The 24,004-nt window shown below is 39.5% G+C and overlaps 2 protein-coding genes across 12 annotated transcripts; both read left to right on the forward strand.

Annotated features, from left to right (window-relative positions):
* The first annotated feature begins 3,554 nt into the window (after positions 1-3,554).
* Positions 3,555-8,398, forward strand: LOC124472122 (interferon-induced protein 44-like). 10 transcript variants are annotated; one of them, XM_047026770.1, is made up of 9 exons: positions 3,555-4,187; positions 4,564-4,614; positions 4,777-4,810; positions 4,986-5,184; positions 5,281-5,425; positions 5,723-5,894; positions 6,008-6,108; positions 6,191-6,360; positions 7,989-8,398. In XM_047026770.1, coding segments are annotated over exons 5-9 (588 nt in total). In that variant the 5' UTR covers positions 3,555-4,187; positions 4,564-4,614; positions 4,777-4,810; positions 4,986-5,184; position 5,281; the 3' UTR covers positions 7,990-8,398. The 10 variants fall into 10 exon arrangements, with proteins under 10 accessions (XP_046882726.1, XP_046882719.1, XP_046882711.1 ...); XM_047026763.1 differs by lacking the exon at positions 7,989-8,398 and having other exon boundaries at positions 3,556-4,187; positions 6,191-7,202; XM_047026755.1 differs by lacking the exon at positions 7,989-8,398 and having other exon boundaries at positions 3,556-4,187; positions 4,990-5,184; positions 6,191-7,202.
* A 3,884-nt stretch (positions 8,399-12,282) lies between these two features.
* LOC124472055 (interferon-induced protein 44-like) lies at positions 12,283-19,952 on the forward strand. 2 transcript variants are annotated; one of them, XM_047026684.1, is made up of 8 exons: positions 12,283-12,420; positions 12,910-12,957; positions 16,253-16,286; positions 16,399-16,597; positions 16,689-16,835; positions 19,026-19,197; positions 19,311-19,411; positions 19,494-19,952. In XM_047026684.1, the coding sequence occupies exons 2-8, from the start codon at positions 12,915-12,917 to the stop codon at positions 19,662-19,664; spliced, it is 867 nt and encodes a 288-aa protein (XP_046882640.1). In that variant the 5' UTR covers positions 12,283-12,420; positions 12,910-12,914; the 3' UTR covers positions 19,665-19,952. The 2 variants fall into 2 exon arrangements, with proteins under 2 accessions (XP_046882640.1, XP_046882641.1); XM_047026685.1 differs by having other exon boundaries at positions 12,385-12,420; positions 16,403-16,597.
* Positions 19,953-24,004: the final 4,052 nt, after the last annotated feature.

Consider the following 24,004-nt stretch of genomic DNA (forward strand, 5'->3'; position numbering starts at 1 on the left):
GGGGCAGTGCAGGGCTGGAGGTTGCGAAGGGCAGTGCAGGGCTGGAGGGGGCTGGGGCCAGTGCAGGGCTGGAGGGTCCTGGGGGCAGTGCAGGGCTGAAGGTTGCGAAGGGCAGTGCAGGGCTGGAGGGTGCTGGGGCAAGTGCAGGGCTGGAGGGTGCTGGGGGTAGTGCAGGTCTGGAGGGTGATGGGGGCAGTGCAGGGTATAAAGGGCTGGGACAAGACTGTTAAATATTTAACACTTTTTTTTATATTTAACTAATTTAACACTTCTCCGGACTACTTTAATTGTAAATAAAACCACAAGGTGGAGATGTGAAAGTACACTGGTTTAAACATGCCTCCAATCATCAAAGGCTGGGACTAGTTGGTTGGGTGCACGGAGAAATTATGTTTGATAATTGAAATCTTTGGTTTTTCCTGTCAACAATAGGCCTGCTCATACATGTGCTTAAAAGTCTCTGTTAAGTAAATTTTTTTTATCAGGTAGTGCACAGAATCGAAGAAGTCAAGGACGTTTATTACTTGCAGCATGGAGTATGTGGAGGCTGAAGTCTGTCACCTTTGAATGTCAGCTAGTCAGTCTAAAGCTTGTGGAAAGTTTCTTGCTTTGTTTGTTTGTTTGTGTTTTTGATACCTGCTCTTCAAACATTCAACGATCAAACAATCAGCATATTTAAGCAAGGCATGAACTTAAGACAAACAAGAACCTTTCTTAGGTGATACATTTACACTACATTTATGCATTTAGGAGACACTTTTATCCAATGCGACTTCCAAGACAGAGCTTTACAAAAGTGCATAGGTCACTGATCATAACAACGAGATAGCCCCAAACATTGCAGGTAGCCAAAACATGAAACATACATTGTGAAAACCAAATGACTCCCAAAGGGAAGAACCATAAGTAGTTACAAGTTAAAACTAAATAACATGAACCTCAAAAGTGCTAAGGTGTACCTGTAGAAAAAGCAAGCAACAATAATACATTTCACAGCAAGTAGAATCATTTTAAGTCAGTTTCAACTAACCAACAAGAGCAACAAGTCTCTCAGTAAGAGTCATTGTGATCCTGGAGGAAACATCAGGTCCAGCCAATCATTCCTAGTACCGTTGTACTCTGACAAGGGTGTCTCGATCCTTTTTTTGACAGTGGGGAGACATTCAGTGTCTGATGGTCTCTGGTGTCTGGATGGTGTCTGGGTAGGTTGAAGACCAGACTGGCTGCCGCGTTCTCAATCCTCTGGAGAGGGCGGGTTGCGCATGCAGGGAGACCGGCGACCGGGTGTTCCACTTTTGCTTACCACATTTGGGTGCAGTGGTTTCTCTTTCTGAGCGCAAAGATGTCACACACACACACAGCAGCATTTTCTTCAGCCTGTATAACAACTTGCTCAAACATTTCCACCAGATGATCAGAACTGTACATCCAGAAAACCGTATAACTGTGCTTGTTAGCTTGAATAGGCTGTCATTTAAGCTTTTGCATTGTTGCTTCTTGTTTTGAGAACATTTTAGCTTGAACTATTTAGCTGACTGTAGTTTGTGGGTTTCTACTTGATGGTTCTCACACCTCATTGTGTAACTAATTTTTGATTGCTAGTCATATGTTGATAAGTAAGTGTCAATATGTGGTCTGATTGGTTGTTCTTGTGTATGAAGGGAATTGTTCTGAGAGACAATGCTTCACAATGATGTGCATATTGTGTACTTATATGGTAAGGTATGTGTACCTGTATTTCTTGCAAAGAGAGGATGATTTATGAGTCCATGAGTAGGTGAGAGAGAGTAGTTTGTGACCAATGTGTGCGTGTGTGTGTCTCTGAAAGGCCTTGTGATGAGTCTCCAGTTTTTTTATTGATGTGTCCCTGGCCACCTCCTTTTAAACATTGATAACATAAATAACAAGCTGCATCTGCCAGGTGACTTCACTTCAATCAAGCAGCCATGCAGGCATCATAACATAACCCAGCACCCCTGCCTCCACCCAGAGAACTCTGAACTCTATGGGGTGGTTTCTGTGTGTGTGTGAGCTGTATCTTTCTTTTGATCAATTAATTGTATTTTTCACCTGTTTCCTTTTAGGATCTGTTCTTATTGGAGGTCTCTTATGCTCCCTTCATGACTTGTTCCACTTTGTTAACCTTTACGCATTCAATCGCCGTGACCAACATCCACCTACTATTCATGATGTTAATTTCCATACACAATAAATGGGCACTTGAAACTTAGTGGCCATTGAAGTTAGCATCTTAACTTTGCATCCAATCACCAAAGTGCCTTGTCTTTCCTGTCAACCAGCGTGATGCACGTTGGTTTGGATAGTGAACGCAACACATTGGGGTGCAATTGCCAATGACAAGACAAAAAGAGTTCCTGTTTACTTGCATTCAATGTAACAATCTGCCTGTTTTACCTTTTTCATTGCAGAGAGAATGAAAGTTTAAACTTGATGTTACAATCTGTACAACTATGAATAGTATAGTGATTAACATGTAAATAGACTGAATGCCATCATGCTTAGAGATAAAAATGGATCTCCTGCTCGTCACCTAAGAAAATGTGGACAACTGTAGTCTGGAAAGTTATTATTTGTTATCCAAAAACTTTGTTCACACTTACCATTTGCCCAAGTGAGTATGCCGTTCAGGTATTTTATGGTTGAATTAATACAGATGTTTGGGATGAATTGACCAACTCAGTGTCTCCATTGAGCCACATTCACTTTCATGTCATAGATAGAAGTTATAGTACAACAGATGCCGGAACTAACTGAAGGTGTTTTACTTGTTTGTATATCTTCATTACCCATCTGTTTCCCCCCTCCTCCTCGCCTGTCTCTCATTCAGGCATCTTGTGGAGGACATCTCATGCTCTGGGTGGGCCAGTCGTGTACCTGAGGACTCAATTGTCATATTGATGTATGTATAACCGCCTGGTGGTCCCACCGCTCAAGACTGCCAGGTCCCAACACAAGCTCTTCTCCTGCCTGGCCCCCCAATGGTGGAACCAGCTCCCCACCTCCATCAGGGACACCGACTGTCTCCCCACCTTCAAGAAAAGGCTCAAGACACACTTGTTCCGGGAGTACAACGGCATTTAGGAATGCTTGGCTAGACCTGTTGCTAGTTTCCTCCAGGATCACAATGACTCTTATTGAGTGACTTGTTGCTCTTGTAGGTTAGTTATAACAAAGTTAAGTCTTGTACTCGCTGTGAAATATTTTACTATTGATTGTTCTTCCACAGGTACAGTCCTGCACTTTTTGTGGTTCATGTTGTTTTAATTTGCACTTTTTGTGGTTCATGTTGTTTTAATTTGTAACTTGTATAACTGCATGCTCTTATGGGTCTTCCCCTTTTGGCACTTGTTTAGTTTTCCACAATGTATGCTTCATGTTTTGGCTGCTTGCAATGTTTGGGACTACCTCGTTGTTATGATCAGTGACCTATGCTCTTTTGTAAAGCTCTCTCTTGGAAGTCGCTTTGGATAAAAGCGTCTGCTAAATGCATAAATGTAAATGTAAAAATAATGTAAATGTATGTATGTATGTATGTATGTATGTATGTATGTATGTATGTATGTATGTATGTATGTATGTATGTATGTATGTAAGGATAGACAGAGGGACATTCCAGAGTAAACACCACATATGCCCTCAGACACACCCATGGGGGAGAGGGAAAAGTGACAGAGTGACCTCTGAGTCATAGATATAAATAATTGTAGAACAGATGCCAGTACATATTTAACTTAAGACGTTCTGGTTGTTTGTCAATCTTCATTACCTAGTTCATGTTAATCAGTCTGTTTACTTTACATCAAGTTGACCTCTTTTACTTTCATTATCTTCCCCCTCCCTGATATAAATCAACAGTGGCATTCTAGAAATTGACAGAACAAAGCTGTTCATTATCCATACGGTAATTATGCAGTGCCTACCGAGATGACAATCTGATCATACTTATAAGTTTGTACCCTGTCCAACACGAAAATCTGGATCGTTTTCTTACAAGCTTGACTAAATGGAAGTCCGCCCTGCCTCAGACAATGTGTCGTACTGGCATGCTCACCTGTGGCATACCGGTGGCGCACCTGGAAAGTGAAAGTAACTGGTATCTGGTTTGGGTTTCAGCATGTATATCATGTCAAGTCAAACCCCTGCTTATCTGTTAGACATCCAAGAGGGTAAGTCTTTTCTGTTTCTGCTGTTATTGGAATCTCTTCTGTAAACTCTTTCTCCATAATACATGGATTTGTACATTAGGTAGACTGCTAAAACTGCTACATTAGATGTTCCAACATTTAGAAAAGTTGATTTGTGTTCTTTATTGAATAGTTTTATGTAATGTTGTGCAAATAAAAAATCTAAGTTGAAAGACAAAAGCAAGCATTGAGACCACTGTGTTGAATACCTGTATATTAGAAAGTGCAGTGCAGGTGAAATGTTTTTATTATTCATGAATGATATGTTTCTTTGAATATGTTGCTTTTGTCAAGTATCTGCTAAATACATTTGTTAAAAACATGCCATATGTTGAAGTTGTTATATTGACCTCCCCAGCAAAACAGTCAACAGGTAACAAGTCAACCCCACCACCTCCACCATCACTAGGTTAGTTACTTTAAGTATCCATATTGTTATACCCAAGTCTTAAGGTCAGTCCTCTCCGCCCCATTTTAAACTTCTTCAAATGCCCCTGACCCAAATTAATTTCACAAAATCCACAAAACATTTGAAGTAATTATTTACAACATAGTTTATTTGTGTTTACAGTTTATGATAAAGCTTGGAGGGATGTTGACTGGAAGTAAGTACTGTCCTGACCAATGAAAAATACCTTGAAAAAGATATAAAAACATTGACATTTGTAGCATCTCTTGAAAAAGTATTGTAACATTACCTTGCCCAGAAGCCCTTTGAATTACTGTAGTAAATCATTAATTAAAATGTGTATTTTTTTGTTTTTGCAAATCTCTGGAAAGACAGAAAGATACTATGATTAAGAACCTGAAGCAGTTTAGTTTGAATGATCCTAAAATGGGCCAGCTCAGGATCTTGCTACTTGGACCAATTGGCGCAGGAAAGTCCAGCTTTGTTGACTCATTAAAAAGTGCTTTTGCTGGACGTATTATGACAACTGCACTAGCAAATACTACGACTGGCACAAGCTTCACCAAGAAAGCAAGTACTGAATAAATAACTATGATATACTGTTTTGTAAAAGTGTGAAAAAAGAATCTAATATTTTGAATGAAATGTATTGTTTTCCCATTGTAGTATGAAACACATTACATTAAAGATGGAACAGAACGCTTGCCTTTGGTGTTCAATGATGTCATGGGTTTGGAGCCTGATGAATCAAGGGGGGTGCACACAAATGACCATCAGTATTCTTGGAGGCCATGTCCCAGAAGGTTATCAGGTACAACTCAGAACCAAATTCAGCTAGAAGTTTTGTTTGAAATCAGTGTGTTTTGACATCTGTAAGTTTGATAATGTATTTGTGGAGAAAAACTAGGTGGAATATTAGAAGGCCAGCTGTCGCAGACACTTTTATCTGTACAATGTTAAACCTCCTTCTACCCGCCTCTTTCCTCGCATTAGTGTGGTCACATAGGAGTCACCACAAGTTCCCCTTGGCTTCTCCATAGTTGTCACCCTGGCCATGGCAGACGTACTCTCTAACCCTCCATCTCTCTGTATTTTTTACATGATACAGTTCAACCCCTGTTCTCCCTTGCAAGAAGAAAACCCATGCTACAATCACAGTCCTAAGTCAGGAGACAAAGTCCACTGTTTAGTGGGTGTCATGTCTGCAAATGCCATATGTGGGATGTCAGCTGGACTCAAAGGCAAGCTGAGGGCCATAAGGGACAAGGCCAGCAGTCTGGGTAAGTGTTCTCCACAAACATAATTAACTACTAGTGGCACTGATTACTGAAGACAGTGGTTTGTCATCATTTTATGTGACCTACCAAGTACATTTCATCCCATGAAATTGTAGGAATTCCTCAGTTTCTTGTTGTGACAATGGTAGACACTGCTTGTCCAGCAGTGAAGAAGAATCTGATAGATATCTACAAAAGCAAGGCAATTAAAAAGAAGGTAAGCTCTATAGTTACTCTGCTGTGGTCTTTGCTGAGCCTTCGGTCATTACAAAACCCTGTATGGTTCTAATTGCTCTCAGATGGAGACCTACAGCAATGAGCTGGGGATCCCCATGAGCTGCATCCTGCCAGTGAAGAACTACCATGAAGAGACAAAGACAGACAATGAAGCAGATGTACTGGTGTTGGAGGCTGTTACTCAGATTGTGCACGCAGCCAATGATTACATATGGACACTCCAACAAAAATAGTAAGGCACCAGGAAAACCATAGAGAATGGATTGGTAACCCTTCCTTTTACAGTCCCTTAAGTACTCTGTATTTACATAGAAAGTAAAGGGTATGTTTTGTGTTTTATTGGGTATTACTGATTGGTACCAAGTTGGTAAATACCTAGATAATTTGAAGTATTTACCCATGAACTAATTACTAACGTGCTGGTCATTACTGGGTATGTTTTTTATGTATTACTGGGTATGACTGATTGGTACCAAGGTGGTAAATACAGAGATAATTCGAAGTATTTACTCATTAACTAATTACTAACGTGCTGGTTATTACTGGGTAATTTTCATTGGTCCTAATTAGGTAAAGACAGAAGACAAAACTTTGTATTTACCTGGAAACTTAAATATTACTATTTAAATACCACTGGTAGTAAGTTGGTAACTACGTAAGATATATATGGTAAATTGTAATGTGTTATTGGGTAAATACCATTGCTACTAAGTAGGTAAAGACGGCCAAGCTCCAGCAGAATTACGAAGAAAATACTCTACTATTACCCTGTAGTTACCTAAGGTTTATGTCGGTAACAGTCCACGTCTAATGAGAATATAAGATAGTACTTTCCAATAAAATACCTTTTCAGATACATTTATCGATGATGGCCTGATTTACTTGGCTGGTATACCTACCTCCGCGGGAAGAGTTTTCCTCTACTATCATGGTAAATCTTCTTGGATACTGGGTATGTTCTTGCCCATGTTTGGACTATTTACTCAGTAAGTAATCTGAAACTGGACAGTAAAAGGAAGCCGTGTTTGTTTCCATGGTGTTACCAGGCTCTTACCATATCGTTTGTAAGCGAATACCACTTTGTCAATGTTACCCTTAGTATGAACTTGTACTATACGTTCCAAGGCGATACCAGGTAAAACATGGCTATGTACTCAGTAAGTGATCTAAAACTGGACTGTAAAAGGAAGCTGTGTTTGTTTCCATGGTGTTACCAGGCTCTTACCATATACTTTTCAACTGTTGATTCCCTTCTCCATACAATAAACATAAACTTGGATTATGTTACAAAGAAAAACATGACACTTCACTCTGTAAATTGTAACATTATTTTAAATTAAAGCACTGTGTCCATGGCATGACCAAATACAAAGGTTAAATCTATACAAATCTCCATGTAAAAACAAAAAATTCGATAACGTCGTACCATAGAACACATGAGTATTAGTTTGGCCCCTTAATGGGTAAATACTTCAAATTATCTAAGTATTTACCACCTTGGTACCAATCGGTAATACCCAATAAAACACAAAACATACCCTTTACTTTCTATGTAAATACCTAGTACTTAAGGGACTGCAAATGGAAGGGTTACCAATGGATTTACGTAGGCTGTCCTCTGTACCACTCTGACAGACAGAATAAACTAACTTTATCCCCAAAAGAAAAATATTCTGTATAAAATGTACTTGTGTGCATTGTGATGTTGACAAGTGTATTGTGTTATATGTTTATCAATATAAATCAATAAAAACATAAAATGTATGCACAGTATTGTAACATCTGCTCCCAGTTTTCTTTGTCATCTCTTATTTTCATTCCTGTTGTATGTTGATGTACTCATCTGTCCTCTTGTTTCAGAATCTCCTTCTTCTACCCTGCCTGTGTGCTCATCTTCCCTGGCCTTGATCAGTTTCGCCTCATCAATTAAGCCCCAGTGTGCATAGCTCCTGTGTTATTGTCCTTCTATGCCAGTTTGTCTTAGTACCCTTGTGTCTAGCGTCACAGTCTAGTTTTCTAGTGTTTGAAGTTCTGATTACTAAGCCTTGCTTTGTTTCTCTGACCTTTTGCCTACTCCCTTTGGATTTTTCACATGAAAAAAAGTGTTACACATGAAAGTTTCACATTAAAGCCTGTTTGTTAATGACCTCTAGCCTGGCTGCCAGTCCAACTTAGCCCCGCCCACAACTAAAACAATTTGGTCGGGAAGTTGGGTCTGCAGAACCTCGGTTGGGGAAAAACGACGTCCGAACCAGTCAAATTGTCAGGGCGGGCTTTACACGATGAAGGACAGATGATCAACAGTAACGTAATTAACCATGTCACCAAAGAGCGCTTGGGTTGAATTCGTTTTCAACAAACAACATATTACGTTGCTCTGATTGGTTGTAGGTCTATCCAATTGAGCAAAGAGGCATTTGTTTTACGAGTTCGGTTGAAACACGCCCCATATACACAGCCCAATGGAGGTTTCTCAGATTCATATTCTGACCAGAAAATTATGAGTGTGACAACGTCAGGTTAACTGACTTCTGCTTTTAACCTGAATCTCGCCATGCCTCCTTTCGGTACGATTGCTTGTTGCTCTGACTGCCTTTCTGTGTACTGAACACTTGCATGTTAAGTGTTCGCATAAAGTGAACTAAGTGCCTGCTTGGGCCTCCCGTGGCCACCAGGAGTTACCTTGTTAAAGGTTCCTTTGTTCATTTTATTTTTTTAACAGTGTCTGTTTTTTACATTTGCTTTACACGTTCTGTATATCACTTGGTATTGTATCACTCTGAATATTTAAGTACAAATTAACACCAGACCACTCTAGTGAATTAGCTTGAAAGAAAATCTAATTAGAAACCCTAGAAGGGTAAAAATACGTCCAGTTGACATTGGTATGATGTAAGCAATACAGTTTTATAGCAAAATGTATAGTATGTGTGCAAATGATTAAGCCATGATAATGTCAATAGTATTGGCGGCCTGATGTGATGGTGGGTCCCAAAATTAAATGTTGCTTATGCCACTTAAAACCTGTTTACGGTCCTGTCGCGCCGGCGGTACAGAAATGCTGCCCCTCCCTCAGTTACAACCAAGCCCCCACCCCTCGCCCCTTGGCTTGAAGCAACGGTCCCGGTGGATGTAGGTGGTATTGCATGTACGTAAGGTTTCCAACTCTTCCGGTCGTTTTTATTCTATTAACTCCATTCAACATAACAAAACTATCTCCCCCAATAATTGTTGTTTGATTCTCGAACCTGGCTCATACTACTAGCTTTTTTTTGCTAAGTTTGAAACCAATCCGAAATGGGTTAACTAGCAACCCATGTATTTGCTTAGTCAATGAAAGTTGCCTGCAAATGTGCTCGCGGATACTAAGAGGGCACGAGCACAAAAGTTCACATTGGCCGATAGAGGGTTTTCACAGACGTGTCATCAGACCGGAAGTCGCCATCTTGGAGGCACTCTGCATCACAACAAAGCACTGGCACTGAAGTATATCCCGAACGTCGTCAAGGAAAATTGTGAATTATTGCCGTGTTTCAGGTTGTACAAATAGGACAGATCGTGAAAAACATTTGGTATATTATCGACATCCAAAAGTTATTAAAAACCAGGGAAAGGAATGCCAGAGATTGTCAGAGGAAAGGAGGCGCCTGTGGTTGGCAAAGCTCAACCAAGATCTACGAGGGAAAAATCTGGACAACATACGGATTTGTTCGGCACACTTCTTGTCAGGTATTGTGAAATGTTTATTTCAGCGGCTCAAAACTAATTTTCTATTGTACTGATAATATTTTTTATAGTAAATAGTAAAAACAATTAGGCCTACTGCTTTTACTGTGCGCTTATTTTACTGTAAAGCTGACGTTGACATAATATAATTAATATCAAACTACTGCATGTGTATGGGTTCGGCGAGAAAACCAGGTAGTTGACAATATCGAGATATGCAACTGAAGGCAGAATCACCGGGTCGTCACGGATTCAAGTAGATGGAGCTAACTGGTAGGGATCTGCACCGCCAATAAATCCAATTTTCTCAACATATCGACGGTTTTCTTGCGGTCCAAGGCCTTTCCTGTATGCCTTTGGATCTTGGACACGTTTTGGTGACCTTTTCGGTCGTTTAGACATGGCTACAGTTGTACCAAAGAGTGTAAAATTTACGTTATTTTCATTGTACTCCGTTGAGTTGTTTACATCGAGTGCCTCCAAGATGGCCGCGCATCCGGGTTACTGCCCAGAATGTGACGTCCGTGAAAACCCTCTGTAGCCGACATGAGCTCTCGGAGCTAGGGAAAAAAGGAGCCACTGTTTAAAGCTAGACAGGAAGACACGTAAGTGGAAAGATAGCCGCGTCCAGTCTCGCGCTCTCGCCTGCCTCACTGCGCCACCGAGCACTTTTCATAGAAATGAATCAGTATGGGAGCGAATATCATTCATTCACGTCTTACTAAAACAGCGGCCACGCGAAAGGGAATAAGGAAACTGTTTCCTCTACTAAAAAATACAATGCGGGTCACGTGAAAAAAGGATCCAAAGACTCGTAGAAAGACCGAGTCGGGGAAGGAACTAATCATTCGTTTCCTCTAGCTACAGAGCCTATGCTCACGTGAAAAATGATCCAAAGACTCGTAGAAAGACCGAGTCGGGAAAGGAACTAATCATTCGTTTCCTCTAGCTACAGAGCCTATGCAGGTCACGTGAAAAATGATCCAAAGACTCGTAGAAAGACCGAGTCGGGAAAGAAACGAATCGTTCGTTTCCTCTTGCTACAGCCTATACAGGTCACGTGAAAAATGATCCAAAGACTCGTAGAAAGACCGAGTCGGGAAAGGAACGAATCGTTCGTTTCCTCTGGCTACAGAGCCTATGCAGGTCACGTGAAAAATGATCCAAAGACTCGTAGAAAGACCGAGTCGGGAAATGAACGAATCACTCGTTGAGAGGACTCGTTACTCCCGAGTCCTTATAAGGATTCGTTCAAAATGAACGAATCGTTCACGAACGACACATCACTACCACCGAGCACTTTTCATAGAAATGAATGGGGACGCCATCTTGGAAGACAAAAGTAGCTTACTCTAGTTATATTAACTCTATTGTTACAACGCACTCAATCCTAACAAAAATATTTTTTAGGCGGTTAAACAAATGATATATCATTGGAAAGCTACGATTATAGTCCACATATATCATTACACTCATTTCAGAAATATTGAAAACCACGGACATCTGGGCACTTGAGCCACTCACCCTGGTTAATATTAGGAAGCACAACACAACTATTACTGTAAAACTAAATATTTAGGATTTATAAATTAATTTAACACAATCAATTATCTTAGATAGAACGTGCCTGTTCTTATCCACTTCTTTGTTGTTTCTCCTCACCTCAATCCGGCGACCTTCGTCCAGTTGCATAGCAATTGTCTCTGCCTAACATGGCTTGCTTGATTGTATTCTCCATGTGTGCCTTTGTGCACTTGATTTGTTTTTCTCAGATAAATGTTTAATGTCCTTAACTCCTGTAACAGTCCATGCTGTATCTGTACCGAATGATATAACAAGCAAGCACGGAAGCAAAATAAGCCATTGACATGACTGCATCCAGCTAGCCAGGCTTTTCTGTTGTAGCTAACCAATCGTGGGAGAAACCTCTGTGTATGATCTGCCTCTACCCTTTTCGCTCGCCTGTTGTGTAATGTTGATGTCAGGTTGGGCCAAACTCTTATTTTTATTTTCTCCACCAAAGTTCTCCTCTCAAAAGGATTTTGGAGAGGATATCTGACAGAATTTGAGAAATGAGAACGTATGAAGTCCGGTCCGGAGTCATTAATTTTCAATAACGTTAAGTAGGCCCTACAGTCGCAAAATCAATTCTATACTCTAACTCTGCTTGGGGCGCAAATGAGGACGCTGATTGGCTAAATATGTGTTTCTTGTAATGTATCTGTACATCTGTTGTATGTATCTGTAATTTTTTTAATTAAAGAACCTTGATGGCTAAGTTGGAACACAGTCCCGTTATAACTGCACAAACTCAGCACTGTCCTTGTATTGTCAGAAAGTGAAAGAGAAATGTATTTCTCTGAAAACAGGCTAATTTCAAGGAAATGACCGTCAGCATCTGCCAGCATGGATAGGGCCAAACGCTAATCCCTCAGTGGACAACACAAAGTCCTACTGAACCGTTGTATAATCAACTGGAAACTGAAAGTAACTTTTCACCTACATAGCCTATATATATCGCATCCAGTCACTCCCTGGCTTTAGTCTTCGTATGTCAAAAAAGAGGGTAAGAATGTTCTGCTTCTTCATTTATTGGAGTCTCTTATATTTTTCTAGATAGGCCTACTGTAAACTGAGGCCGTGTTAGTGTGGACGGCAAACATTTGGAAAACGATATGAAAATGCTAGTGTGGACGGAGATCGTTTTCAATTCGAATACGCGTATTTGTATTTACCCGGGCTAGTGTGGACGGGGCCTGAATTGCACATAAGACACAGACTGCCACTACTGTTACATCATATGTTCTAGCATTTAGAATATTCTGGTTTATTGGGTAGACAGTTTTATATAATGCAATACCAAAGTGTGGCGTTGTTAGATAAATACAAACGTGTTTAATATGCATATGAGAAAGTGCAGTGTTAAATGTTTTTATCATTAATAAATAATAACTTTGGATATGTTGCTTTTGATATGAACGTCTTTTAAATAAGTTAGTTAGTTGAAGACAAGTTGTACATTGAAGTTGTTGTATTAACCTCCCTTGCAAATTAGTCAACATGGGAGGTGAATCATCAAGACCAGCAGCACCACCATCACCAGGTTTGTTACTTTTTAATTTCCCAAGTTGTTGTAGGCTACACTCTAAAAAATGCTGGGTTGAAAACAACCCAGGTTGGGTAGTTTCCAACCCAGCGGCTGGTTAAATATAGGACAGAACACACGTTGGGTTTACCTAACCCAGCAAGATGGGTTGACCATTCAACCCAGCATGTTGGGTTGATCATTCAACCCAAATATGGTTCATATTGACTAGAAGGCTGGGTTATTTGACCTCATACATGGGTTAAATGCTGGGGTTTAAAACTACCCAGTTTGGGTTATTTCCAACCCAGCGTCTGGTTAAATATAGGACAGAACACACGTTGGGTTGAACTAAACCAGCAAGATGGGTTAACCATTTAACCCAGAATGTTGGGTTGATCATTGAACTCCTCAATGCCTAGTTAACATTACATGAACAAGCTGTAGAGCAAAAAGAAGTAAGCAGAAACGACTATTTAAATTAAATTATATAAACACAGAGAAAACATAATGTTGTTAGAAACTGTTTTATTTTCGGTTTAATGTACTGTAGACTACCTTTTCCATTTGTACCATCCACTTTTGGCGCCTTCACGAACGAACAGCCAGTCGTTAGCTAGACTAGTACAGTATCTATCCTATAAACTAATTAGAGATATGGTACTGTAAACGGTCAAAAAGCAGACAGGTGCAAATAAAAACTCATTAAAACAAATCGTTTGCAATACAGTACGTTTATTTTGGTGGGGTTCTTCTGTATAGTTAACATTTGCCTAGTTAAACTAGTAAATGTAGACTAAGTTAGCCGGTTGCAAACTGAGGTAGTAACGGCTAAAACAAGTTATCCTTGTTCAGTTATCCAAGTTATCCTTAAAAAACACCTAGCTAGGACTCGGAAAATCTCACCATTCAGTTGCTGCAACAAATTTGGCTACACCACCGGACTAGTATTTTTGCTGTCCCTTGTCTTGGTAGGTAGGCTATAACAGATATAACCCTTAAGTAAATGAGCAAAATATGTCCCTGCCATTGTGTGTGGACCCTGCTGACAGTACAAAACTTAAAGAGCCGACGAGAGGACCGTTGACAAAGTTACCGTAAGTTTATGCTGCAGATAAACCAGCAGCTGGGTTAAAGTGAGGCAGGTGCGCTGGGTAAGGTACCAGGTGACGTAGGTTGAAAGAGAGGAGGACAATCTGCATTGTTTCAACTGTCGCCGAGAATGACCCAGCCACTAACCCAGCGGCTGGGCTGCACTAAAACTACCCAGCACCATGGAAATAACCCAACAAAATGACCCAACAGGCTCAACCCAGCATTTGGGTAGAAAAAGTAACCCAGTAGTTTTTAGAGTGTATAGGCTACTCATGAAGGGCTCCAGCTTGGTCCTGTCCACTCTATTTTAAACTTCTTAAAATGCCCTGATCCAAACAAATTTCAAAAAATCCATTCTTAAATGTACTTGTAAAATAAATAACAGTTTATTAATGTCTACAGTTTATGTTTGGGGATCAAAGATCGATGCATGACAAAAGGTTTTTCTTTGTACAAACACGCAGCAACGAACAACCGGTGACTAACCAAGCTAAAAGACTGTACTGTTAGCGTCTTAGGGTGCTTTCACACCTGACATGTTTGATCCGTTTCAATCGGACCATGGTCCGTTTTCTCTGAATGTCCGGTTCGTTTGGATAGGTGACAACACGCATTCGAACTCTGGTACGGACCAAACATATGGAGTTAGATTAGTTTCATAATTCAAACAAACAAACGCAACACGATTCAAACAAACTTAACACGATCCAAACAAACGTAACACGATTCATACAAACATAACACGATTCAAACAAACAAACGTAACACGATTCAAACAAACGTAACACGATTCACAAATGTATTTCGTGATTCACAAATGTAACGCGATTCACAAATAAATGACCCTATTACATTCGTTTGCAACCTGACAAACACAAGTTACAAATCCCTGCATTCGTTGGTGTGAATCCTTGCATTCGTTCGTGTGGATTTTTGGAACTTTCCTGACGCGCTTTGATCCACAAATGCATTTTTTCTAAAAGATATCCTCTGCAGCCTATCAGATGTCTCCAATTTTAGCCAATCACCGGAGAATGTCTAATATGGGTAGACGGGCTCTGCGTTAGCCTAGGAAACACGGAAAATGACTAAACATGAATCCTGCCATTCTCAACAATATTTAATCAGGTATGATCATCGGTTTAATAAGATTAACAAGCAATATTTCACCTACATGCTACCAGACGACATTGCTCGTGATCTGAAGGAGACGATGTCCGTCATTCTGGCAGGTTGTTGAAGTCCACATAGACACGTTAATGTGATTGGCTAAAATTGGAAGAGACGATCTGATAGGCTGCTGAGGATATCTTTTAGAAAAAATGCATTTGTGGATCAAAGCGCGTCAGGAAAGTTCCAAAAATCCACACGAACGAATGCAAGGATTCACACCAATGAATGCAGGGATTTGTAACTTGTGTTTGTCAGGTTGCAAACGAATGTAATAGGGTCATTTATTTGTGAATCGCGTTACATTTGTGAATCACGAAATACATTTGTGAATCACGAAATACATTTGTGAATCGTGTTACGTTTGTTTGAATCGTGTTACGTTTGTTTGTTTGAATCGTGTTATGTTTGTATGAATCATGTTACGTTTGTTTGGATTGTGTTAAATTTGTTTGAATTGTGTTGCGTTTGTTTGTTTGAATTATGAAACTAATCTAACTCCATACAAACAACCGAACCATGGTCCTCCTAAAAAGACGGGACTCGGTCCAGTTCCAAGTGAACCATGGTTCGGTTCGCTTTAGGTGTGAACGTAATAGCCCGTGTATCTTCTATGAAAACAAATAAAGATTCAAACTTAAACAGAAGTATGAAATAATGCTTCTAGTAAAATGTCATACTTCGGTTTCAGTTTGAATATTTGTTTTACACTTTACTATCCGTTAAGAGCCCTCCACAAAATACTGATATAGCAATAACTTTGAGAACAAGTGAGTTGCGAGAGTTGAAGTTGATTTCAGTTTTATCGGTAAACGTGGAGGCGGGGCTCTATCCTACGCTGGCCATTAGAAATCAGCCAATCATTGGATGAATCATAAAAAAAATGTGTATTACTGAAAGCCATAACGTAATTTTTCATACCTTCAGCATGCAGCAGTTTGGGCTGAAGTCAGAAGGGTAGTTTGAGCAGAAACCCCCCTGGATCCGGCCGGGATTTCACAAAACTCATGATTAATTGTACTAAACAACAGTTTATTTATGTCTACAGTTTATGACAAAGCTTGGAGGGAGGTTGACTGGATGTAAGTAGCGCAGTAAGCGCACTATCCTGACAGACGAAAAATACAATGAAATAGAAAATAGTGACGTTTGCAATAATCAAAATGTGTATATTTTTTGCAATTCTCTGGACAGGCAGAGAGATACTATGATTAAGGAACTGAAGCAATTCAGTTTGAATGATCCTGATATGGGCCAGCTCAGGATCCTGCTAATGGGACAAATTGGTGCAGGAAAGTCCAGCTTTGTTAACTCAATCAAAAGTGCTATTTCTGGTCGTATGGCGACTGATGCGCTGGCAGATGCTGACGCAGGCACAAGCTTCACCAAGAATGCAAGTATTCCCGGAAAACACATACATATTTACACATTATCTACTGTTTTATCATTTAATGTTTTGAGGGAAGTGTCTTTTATTCCTGTAGTATAAAACACATTACATTAAAGATGGAAAAGGACGCTTACCTTTTGCGTTCAATGATATCATGGGTTTGGAGCCTAATGAATCAAGGGGGGTGCACACTGATGACATCGTCAGCATTCTTGGAGGCCATGTCCGAGAAGGTTATCAGGTAGGCTAATCTGCAACATAACTAACACAGCAACACATGACAATTGTATCAAGTTGTTTCATGGAGTACCTAGTATTCACCAGAAGGGCTCTCTGAGACCTGGCTCAGATGCATATCATCAAGGCACTGTGGGGGTTTCAGATTTGAATGCATTTTAACTTTTGTAGATAGTCTTTAATTTCATTGCTATAGGTGGGGCAATACTGGATCAAATATCGAGTAGTTCAAAATGGTCTGCATACGCTACTCATTTTGTGAGATTATATCGTTAATTGAACAAACGTACTTCATGCATTTACAACTATTGTGTAGTATCCTTGTCTGAATACAAAACACAATGAATGTAATTTTAATTCTAAGTCTTTACCAATCATTGTAGCATCACAGGAATATGTATACTATAATCCAAGAAATCTCTGCCCGCAAGTTTTATAGTGGGATTTTAGGCCAATGATTGTTTGACTATAGGTATTAGTTTTAGAATCAGATACTTTGCAAAGTAGTAATTGTAATGTATATTTCAGAACCCAAGGACATGCGCTATAGGACACTATATAGAACACTATTCCTACAATTTTAGCTTTCTCTGTCGGTTTCTTGAGGCATGCACATAGCGAGCTCAAAACGAGGACTTTGACAGGAACAATGTTCTTACAAATTTAGCCTCCTTAGTTGGTTGTCAGTGTCTTATTTATGTGAATGTGATATAGAAAATATATTTGTTTTAATTACAGCACTGAATAGCACAAAGGAACATGATATACATTTTTTATGTAAACAGCAAACACTATTTACGCCAGGACCTTCCATTGTCATGCATTTGCCGTGAGACTCATGCATTTGAACAATTTATCATGCTCTCACGCAACAACTTTTATAATTTTTTTGAGAAATACCCCCCCCCCCTCTCCCCGTTGATAAGTATGGTATTCTCACATCAAACTTGATAACATTTTAGAGCCTTAGGCAGAACTGTAGGCTACATGCACCGACAGCATCTCGGCCACTGTGCACTATAACAATAAATATAGATCACATAATCAAATTACCAACACACTATATAAACATACAATCATGACATCATGACATTACCAATACCGATAAAATTACAACCTAATTGCCTATGTGACAGGTGGGAGGGGGATAAACCAGGGAGCCATCTGGTTCACCTGGTTCTGTCACGTGACCACCTTAATTTCAATCAAATACAGGTAGATGGCACGCCACAGTTAGTCTTGTTTTCAATCAGAGTTGGCCGGCGGTGATTACATTTACAAATACATTGTTACCATCGGCAGTCTATGACATCGCAGCAGACGTACCTGAATCATTAGTAGCCACTGTTTTTCCCTACCTTAGATTTTTACATAAGTAACTATTTAAATCCATTCGCTGTTCTTACTAGAGGACAGCAGTTCAGGACTTGCGGTTTGCCATTGTATGCCGTTTTATATGTGAAACCACCTCCAAGTGTTTTGTGTGTCACTTATTTTGTTGGACAGGCCTTATTTTGTCTTTTTGTTTCTTTGCAGTGAGAGTGCCCTCTTTTGGGTTGATTTAATTATGATAGTTTGATTTGACATTTTGTAAAAGGCATTATAACTAAATCGCAGCCTTGGTGCAGCTTGTTGTACTAGTAGCTTGTGTGAGCACCTTACCGTACTGTGAATAAAGTGCATTATTTTGTACGCCGCCTCCTCCCCTATTCATTTAATTGAACAAACCATTGTGGGAAATACCGTTCTAGCTACCGCTGGCTCTTAGTGAAGAGCCAGTAGGGTGTAGGTTACACCTAAACAAACAATATACATTTAATAAACAATTGTGTTTGGTTGAGTTCATGTACCAGATCAACAAACCGACATCTTAATTACCAGCTGCATCACGGGCAAGGGCACTGAACTAGTTCGGAAAGTGAATTAGCTCTGAATCACCCACATGTATGAATCAATCAATCGAAGGTTAATTTGATGCATAGTCAATAAGTGAATGAAGATAGAGAAAAATACAAATTCATGGTAAAAAAATATTAAATTTTAGAGACCCCCAAAAATTCACTAATTACATTTCCAGGGGAGCGCAAGTCTTTAGAGGAGCCAATGCTCCCCCTGGCTTCTCCATAATTCCCATCCTGCCCATGGCAGATGCATCTCTAACCCTCCATCTCTCTGTACTTTTTACCTGATACAGCTCAACCCCACTTGTCCTTTGACACAAGAAAAACCAGACTACAACAGCAGTCCTGAGTTAAAACATAGAGTCCACTGTTTAGTGCGTGTTGTGTCTGCAAATGACTTATATGCATTGTCAGATGGACTCAAACACAGGCTGAGGACCATAAGGGAGAAGGCTAGCAGTCTGGGTAAGTTTTCTCCACAAACCTAAATAACAACTAGTGGCGCTGATTACTGAAGACAGTGGTTCGTCCTCATTTTATGTGACCTAACAAGTACATTTTATCCTATGAAATTCTAGAAATTCCTCAGTTTATTGTGATGACAAAAGTAGATAATGCTTGTCCAGAAGTAAAGAGGGATCTGAGAAATATCTACAAAAGCAAGGCAATTAAAAAGCAGGTAAGCTCTAAAGTTACTCTGCTGTGGTCTTTGCTGAGCCTTCGGTCATTACAAAACCCTGTATGGTTCTAATTGCTCTCAGATGGAGACCTGCAGCAATGAGCTGGGGATCCCCGTGAGCTGCATCCTACCAGTGAAGAACTACCATGAAGAGACAAAGACAAACAATGAAGCAGATGTACTGGTGTTGGAGGCTGTTACTCAGATTGTGCACGCAGCCAATGATTACATATGGACACTCCAACAAGAATAGGAAGCCACCATGAAAACCATAGAGATTGAATTTACTTACGTTGTCCCATGTACCACTGAGACAGACACAGACATAATTAACTAACTTTATCCCCAAAAGGCAAATATTCTGTGTATATAATCTATGTAATTGTGACATTGTATTGTGTGATTGATTGGCTTGAAGCTAAGACATGTTTCCCTACCGGACCATAAATAAACATACCTTAACTTAACCTTATCTTCAATTTAGATGTCATTAGATCAATATAAATCAATAAAAACCTCACGAGTATGCAGTATTATATCATCCTGCCCTGCTCCCTGGGTTATGTTTTCTTTGTCATGTCTTATTTTAATTCATGTTGTATGTTGATGTCCTCATCTGTCCTCTTGTTTTAGAGTCTCCATCTTTTACCCTGCCTGTGTGCTCATCTTCCCTGGCCTTGATCAGTTTCACCTCTTTAATTAAGCCCGAGTGTGCATAGTGTGGTGAAATTTCATCATTAAAAGTCTGAGGTCAGAAGAATTTGTCTTTATCTGGCGCCATTTGCCTATTCAATGTATTGTAATACAATCCAAGGTATGATTGTTGATTAATTAGTATTTAGTATTAATTTCATGATTTGATCATTGCTATTTACATTATTGATAGTAATTGTACTATTTGGTGTTAAATAATTTCATGATTTACCTTCATTGATATATTGATTTGATTGATATAATTGGTGCCTGTACCTTTAAGAGCATTTTTTGGGGGCTAATTGCGCTGCTGAGCAGTATATATGTGTTGTAGGGCACAAGAAGTTAGGAGTATAAAGGTGTCATTGTGTCAAGGTGTTACGGTGTTTAAGATTACTACAAAGTTTTAATCAGAGATAAAAGTTTGGATAACATCAGGTGTATTATTTCATGTATGTTAACATCCTTTGATCAAATAAATCTTCAAAACCATCTTCGTTGGAACACACGCGTCAGCCATAGGCTCCATTCAGAACAATAGAAGAGTTTTATTGGAAACCCCTACAATCTGTTTATTGTTGCAAGGAGGAGCAGTTTTCAGTATCAGAAATGATGACTGGAGTCCAAGGACTCTGTAAAAATGTCATGATCTGAGCACTCTTTTAAACAGTAGTTACAGACAGTTACATAATCAGTTCATGTCTATCAAAAGAGGAACTCCACAATAAACAAGAAAATTAAAAAAGGAAACAGGTTGCAGAACTTAGTACAGATGTTCAATTTAAAAAACATAGATAGAAACATAGCTTGAGACAAGAAAGAAGAACTTGGGTTTAAGAATCCCTGGAGTATGGGCAAAACAACCAGGGTAAAATGTGTTAGATGTTTGGTCATAAAGCAGAAACTTACGCAATACTGTTATTCTAGCTTTACAGAAGTTACAACCTGAGCAATAATTGCTCTAGGACAAATATAAATATATTATAGACATCTTAAAGAATATACATTTTCTATCACAATAGCTCATGTGTTTTAGTCCTTGCCAGTTTGTGTCTAGCATCCAGTATAGTTTTTTAGTGTTTGAAGTTCAGATTACTAACCCCTGCTTCGTTTCTCGGACTCTGATTTTCTTACTCGATTCTGACTGTGCCAAATGATGTTGTGACCTTGGGCAAGGCACTTCACCCTACTTGCCTCAGGGGGAATGTCCCCCTGGGGAATTCGAACATTTTGGGCATTCCGGTGATTGGCAGACAGCAGGTTGATTGGCATGTCGGAGGTGAGGTGTTGAGGTTGGACTCAAATGTGGGTAATTGGATGTGTAGGCCTACATGTTATTTTTATCTAGGGTTCACTTCATTACATTTACATTTATGCATTTTGCTGATGCTTTTATCCAAAGCGACTTCCAAGAGAGAGCTTTACAAAAGGGCATAGGTCACTGATCATAACAACGAGATAGCCCCAAACATTGCGAGCAGCCAAAACATAAAGCATACATTGTGAAAAATAAATAAGTGCCAAAGGGAAGAGTAAGCAGTTAAACAAGTTACAATTAAACAACATGAAACTCCAAAAGTGCAAGAGTGTACCTGTAGAAAAAAAATCAACAGTAAAAATATTTTACAGCGAGTACAATAATTTAAATCTGTTACAACTAACCAACAAGAGCAACAAGTCTCTCAATAAGAGTCATTGTGATCCTGGAGGAAACTAACATCAGGTCCAGCCAAGCGTTCCTAAGTGCCGTTGTACTCCTGGAACAAGTGCGTCTTGAGCCTTTTCTTCAAACAATAAAAGAAAGAGTATTCATGAAAACAGAGTGACCAAAGTCTCTCCAGTTTGTGATTACAGTACAGCGTGTGTAAGAAAGAAATTAGTTGCAATTCAGATGTAGAGACACTGGCCAGGTTTCCCAGATTTGTTAAGAAGCTCTTAACGCTAAGAGCGTCTTAAGAACGTTCTAAGGGCGCTCTAGAATGCTCTTAGAACGTTCTTAAGAAGATCTTAGCGTCAAGAGCTTCTTAACGAATCTGGGAAACCCGGCCACTGTCTATTCATTGTAAATGTAGAATTTGATTAAAGTAACCCCAGTGGACCATACTAGGCCACACTGAAGAACTTAGGCTTCAGTGAATTTCAATTTCAATTTCTCATCAGCAATCATATGAATTATTTACACTGCTTAGATGCCAATCTAAGGGTTTTCAGTCTTGCTCTGTGGACCCCCTGAAGTAGCCCCCCCTGAAAAGTCTGTTTCCGCCACTGGCTTGAGGGTGGCAGGAGAGACAGCGTCTGGCCCAGCTACTTTGCGTGGGTTCTGCCTCTTGAAAAGTCTGTTAACTTCACCCTCGTGAATGGAGAGTCTATCAACAATAGCAAATTGTGTAGGCCTTTTTGATTTAATGTACTTTTTCATTCTGTAAAAAAATATTGTTTTCATATACTTTCCTGTTAATACCTAACCCCATTTCTTGTATTGAGTCTTTAACGTTTAACCCCAGTGTTTTGTTTTTTTACAAATTCAAAGCCAGAATACGTCATGGATCCCAATCTAAGTGACAAAGTTCACTGTCTGGGGAGTGTTGAGTCTGCAGATAAAATGTCTTTGATGTCAAAAGATACCACAGCCAAGATGATAACTGTCAGGGAAAAGGCCAGCCTTTTGGGTAAGTGAACATCAGAAACTCTTTATGATTCTGTGGATACTGAACATGGCTGCAAAATAAAAAGCTCATCTAATTATAGGAATTCCTCAAATCATTGCCATGACCATGGTAAACACTGCTTGTCCAGAAGTGACACGTGATCTGAAAAATATCTACCGAAGCAAGGAGATCAAATTTAAGGTACACCAATTTAAATGTATCCTCCTCTGTGTGGACTCGTAAACTACATATAAATATATATTAACTTTTCATTTCCTTCCAGATGCAGATCTGCAGCAATATGCTAGGTGTCCGAATGACCTGCATCCTGCCAGTGAAGAACTACCATGAAGAGACACAGCTGAACAATGACATGGATGTCCTGGTGTTGGAGGCTATGACTAAGATAGTAGATGTTGCCAATGACTACATATGGCACCTTCAACAACAGAAGAAAAAACACCTCTCATGAGGCATTACTGCACACATACATCCACTGAAAGTGGTAAGAGCCTCTGGAGGTTTCAGTACGTTAGAAGTTAAAACTGAGTTTTAACTCTGGTACACCTTGTTAATCACTGTTTGCACTAAAATTTGACAAGCCACTGAGGTGAAAATAAATTGTTTCTGACCATAGTCATTTAATGTTAAAATATTATTAAAGGTTTACAGTTTTCACATTCATGTACATACATGTGATTTACATAAACCCAGTGTGGTTATTTAATTGCATACTGGTCTAGATAATAATTGTTGAAGCTTTGGTAGGCAGTACCTAAGTTTCTAACTAAGACCCACAGTTGTCAGGTGATGACAAACTACAAACACCCATGGATCCACACACACACACACACACACACACACACACACACACACACACACACACACACTCTCAAACTAACACACACACGGACACACTCTCAAACACACACACACACACACACACATTATATATACATACATACACACACACACACACACACACACACACACACACACACACACACACACACACACACACACACACACACACACACACAATGCAAAACACAATAAACACTTGATTGAATTTGGTAATTTCTTTCACGTGTTCACTGAAACTTTACTCTTTTGTACCTTGTAATTATGAAGAAGATAGATGATCAAATTATACAGTCATAGCCATGACAAGAGTTCCCTTGTCTTACATGCCCAACTCTGAAACATGTCTAAAACAGACTACATTTTGTTTTGAGTTGTTGGTAGATGTATT

This window comes from Hypomesus transpacificus, chromosome 2, assembly GCF_021917145.1.
Source record: "Hypomesus transpacificus isolate Combined female chromosome 2, fHypTra1, whole genome shotgun sequence".
In the NCBI taxonomy this organism is placed as follows: Eukaryota; Metazoa; Chordata; class Actinopteri; order Osmeriformes; family Osmeridae; genus Hypomesus; species Hypomesus transpacificus.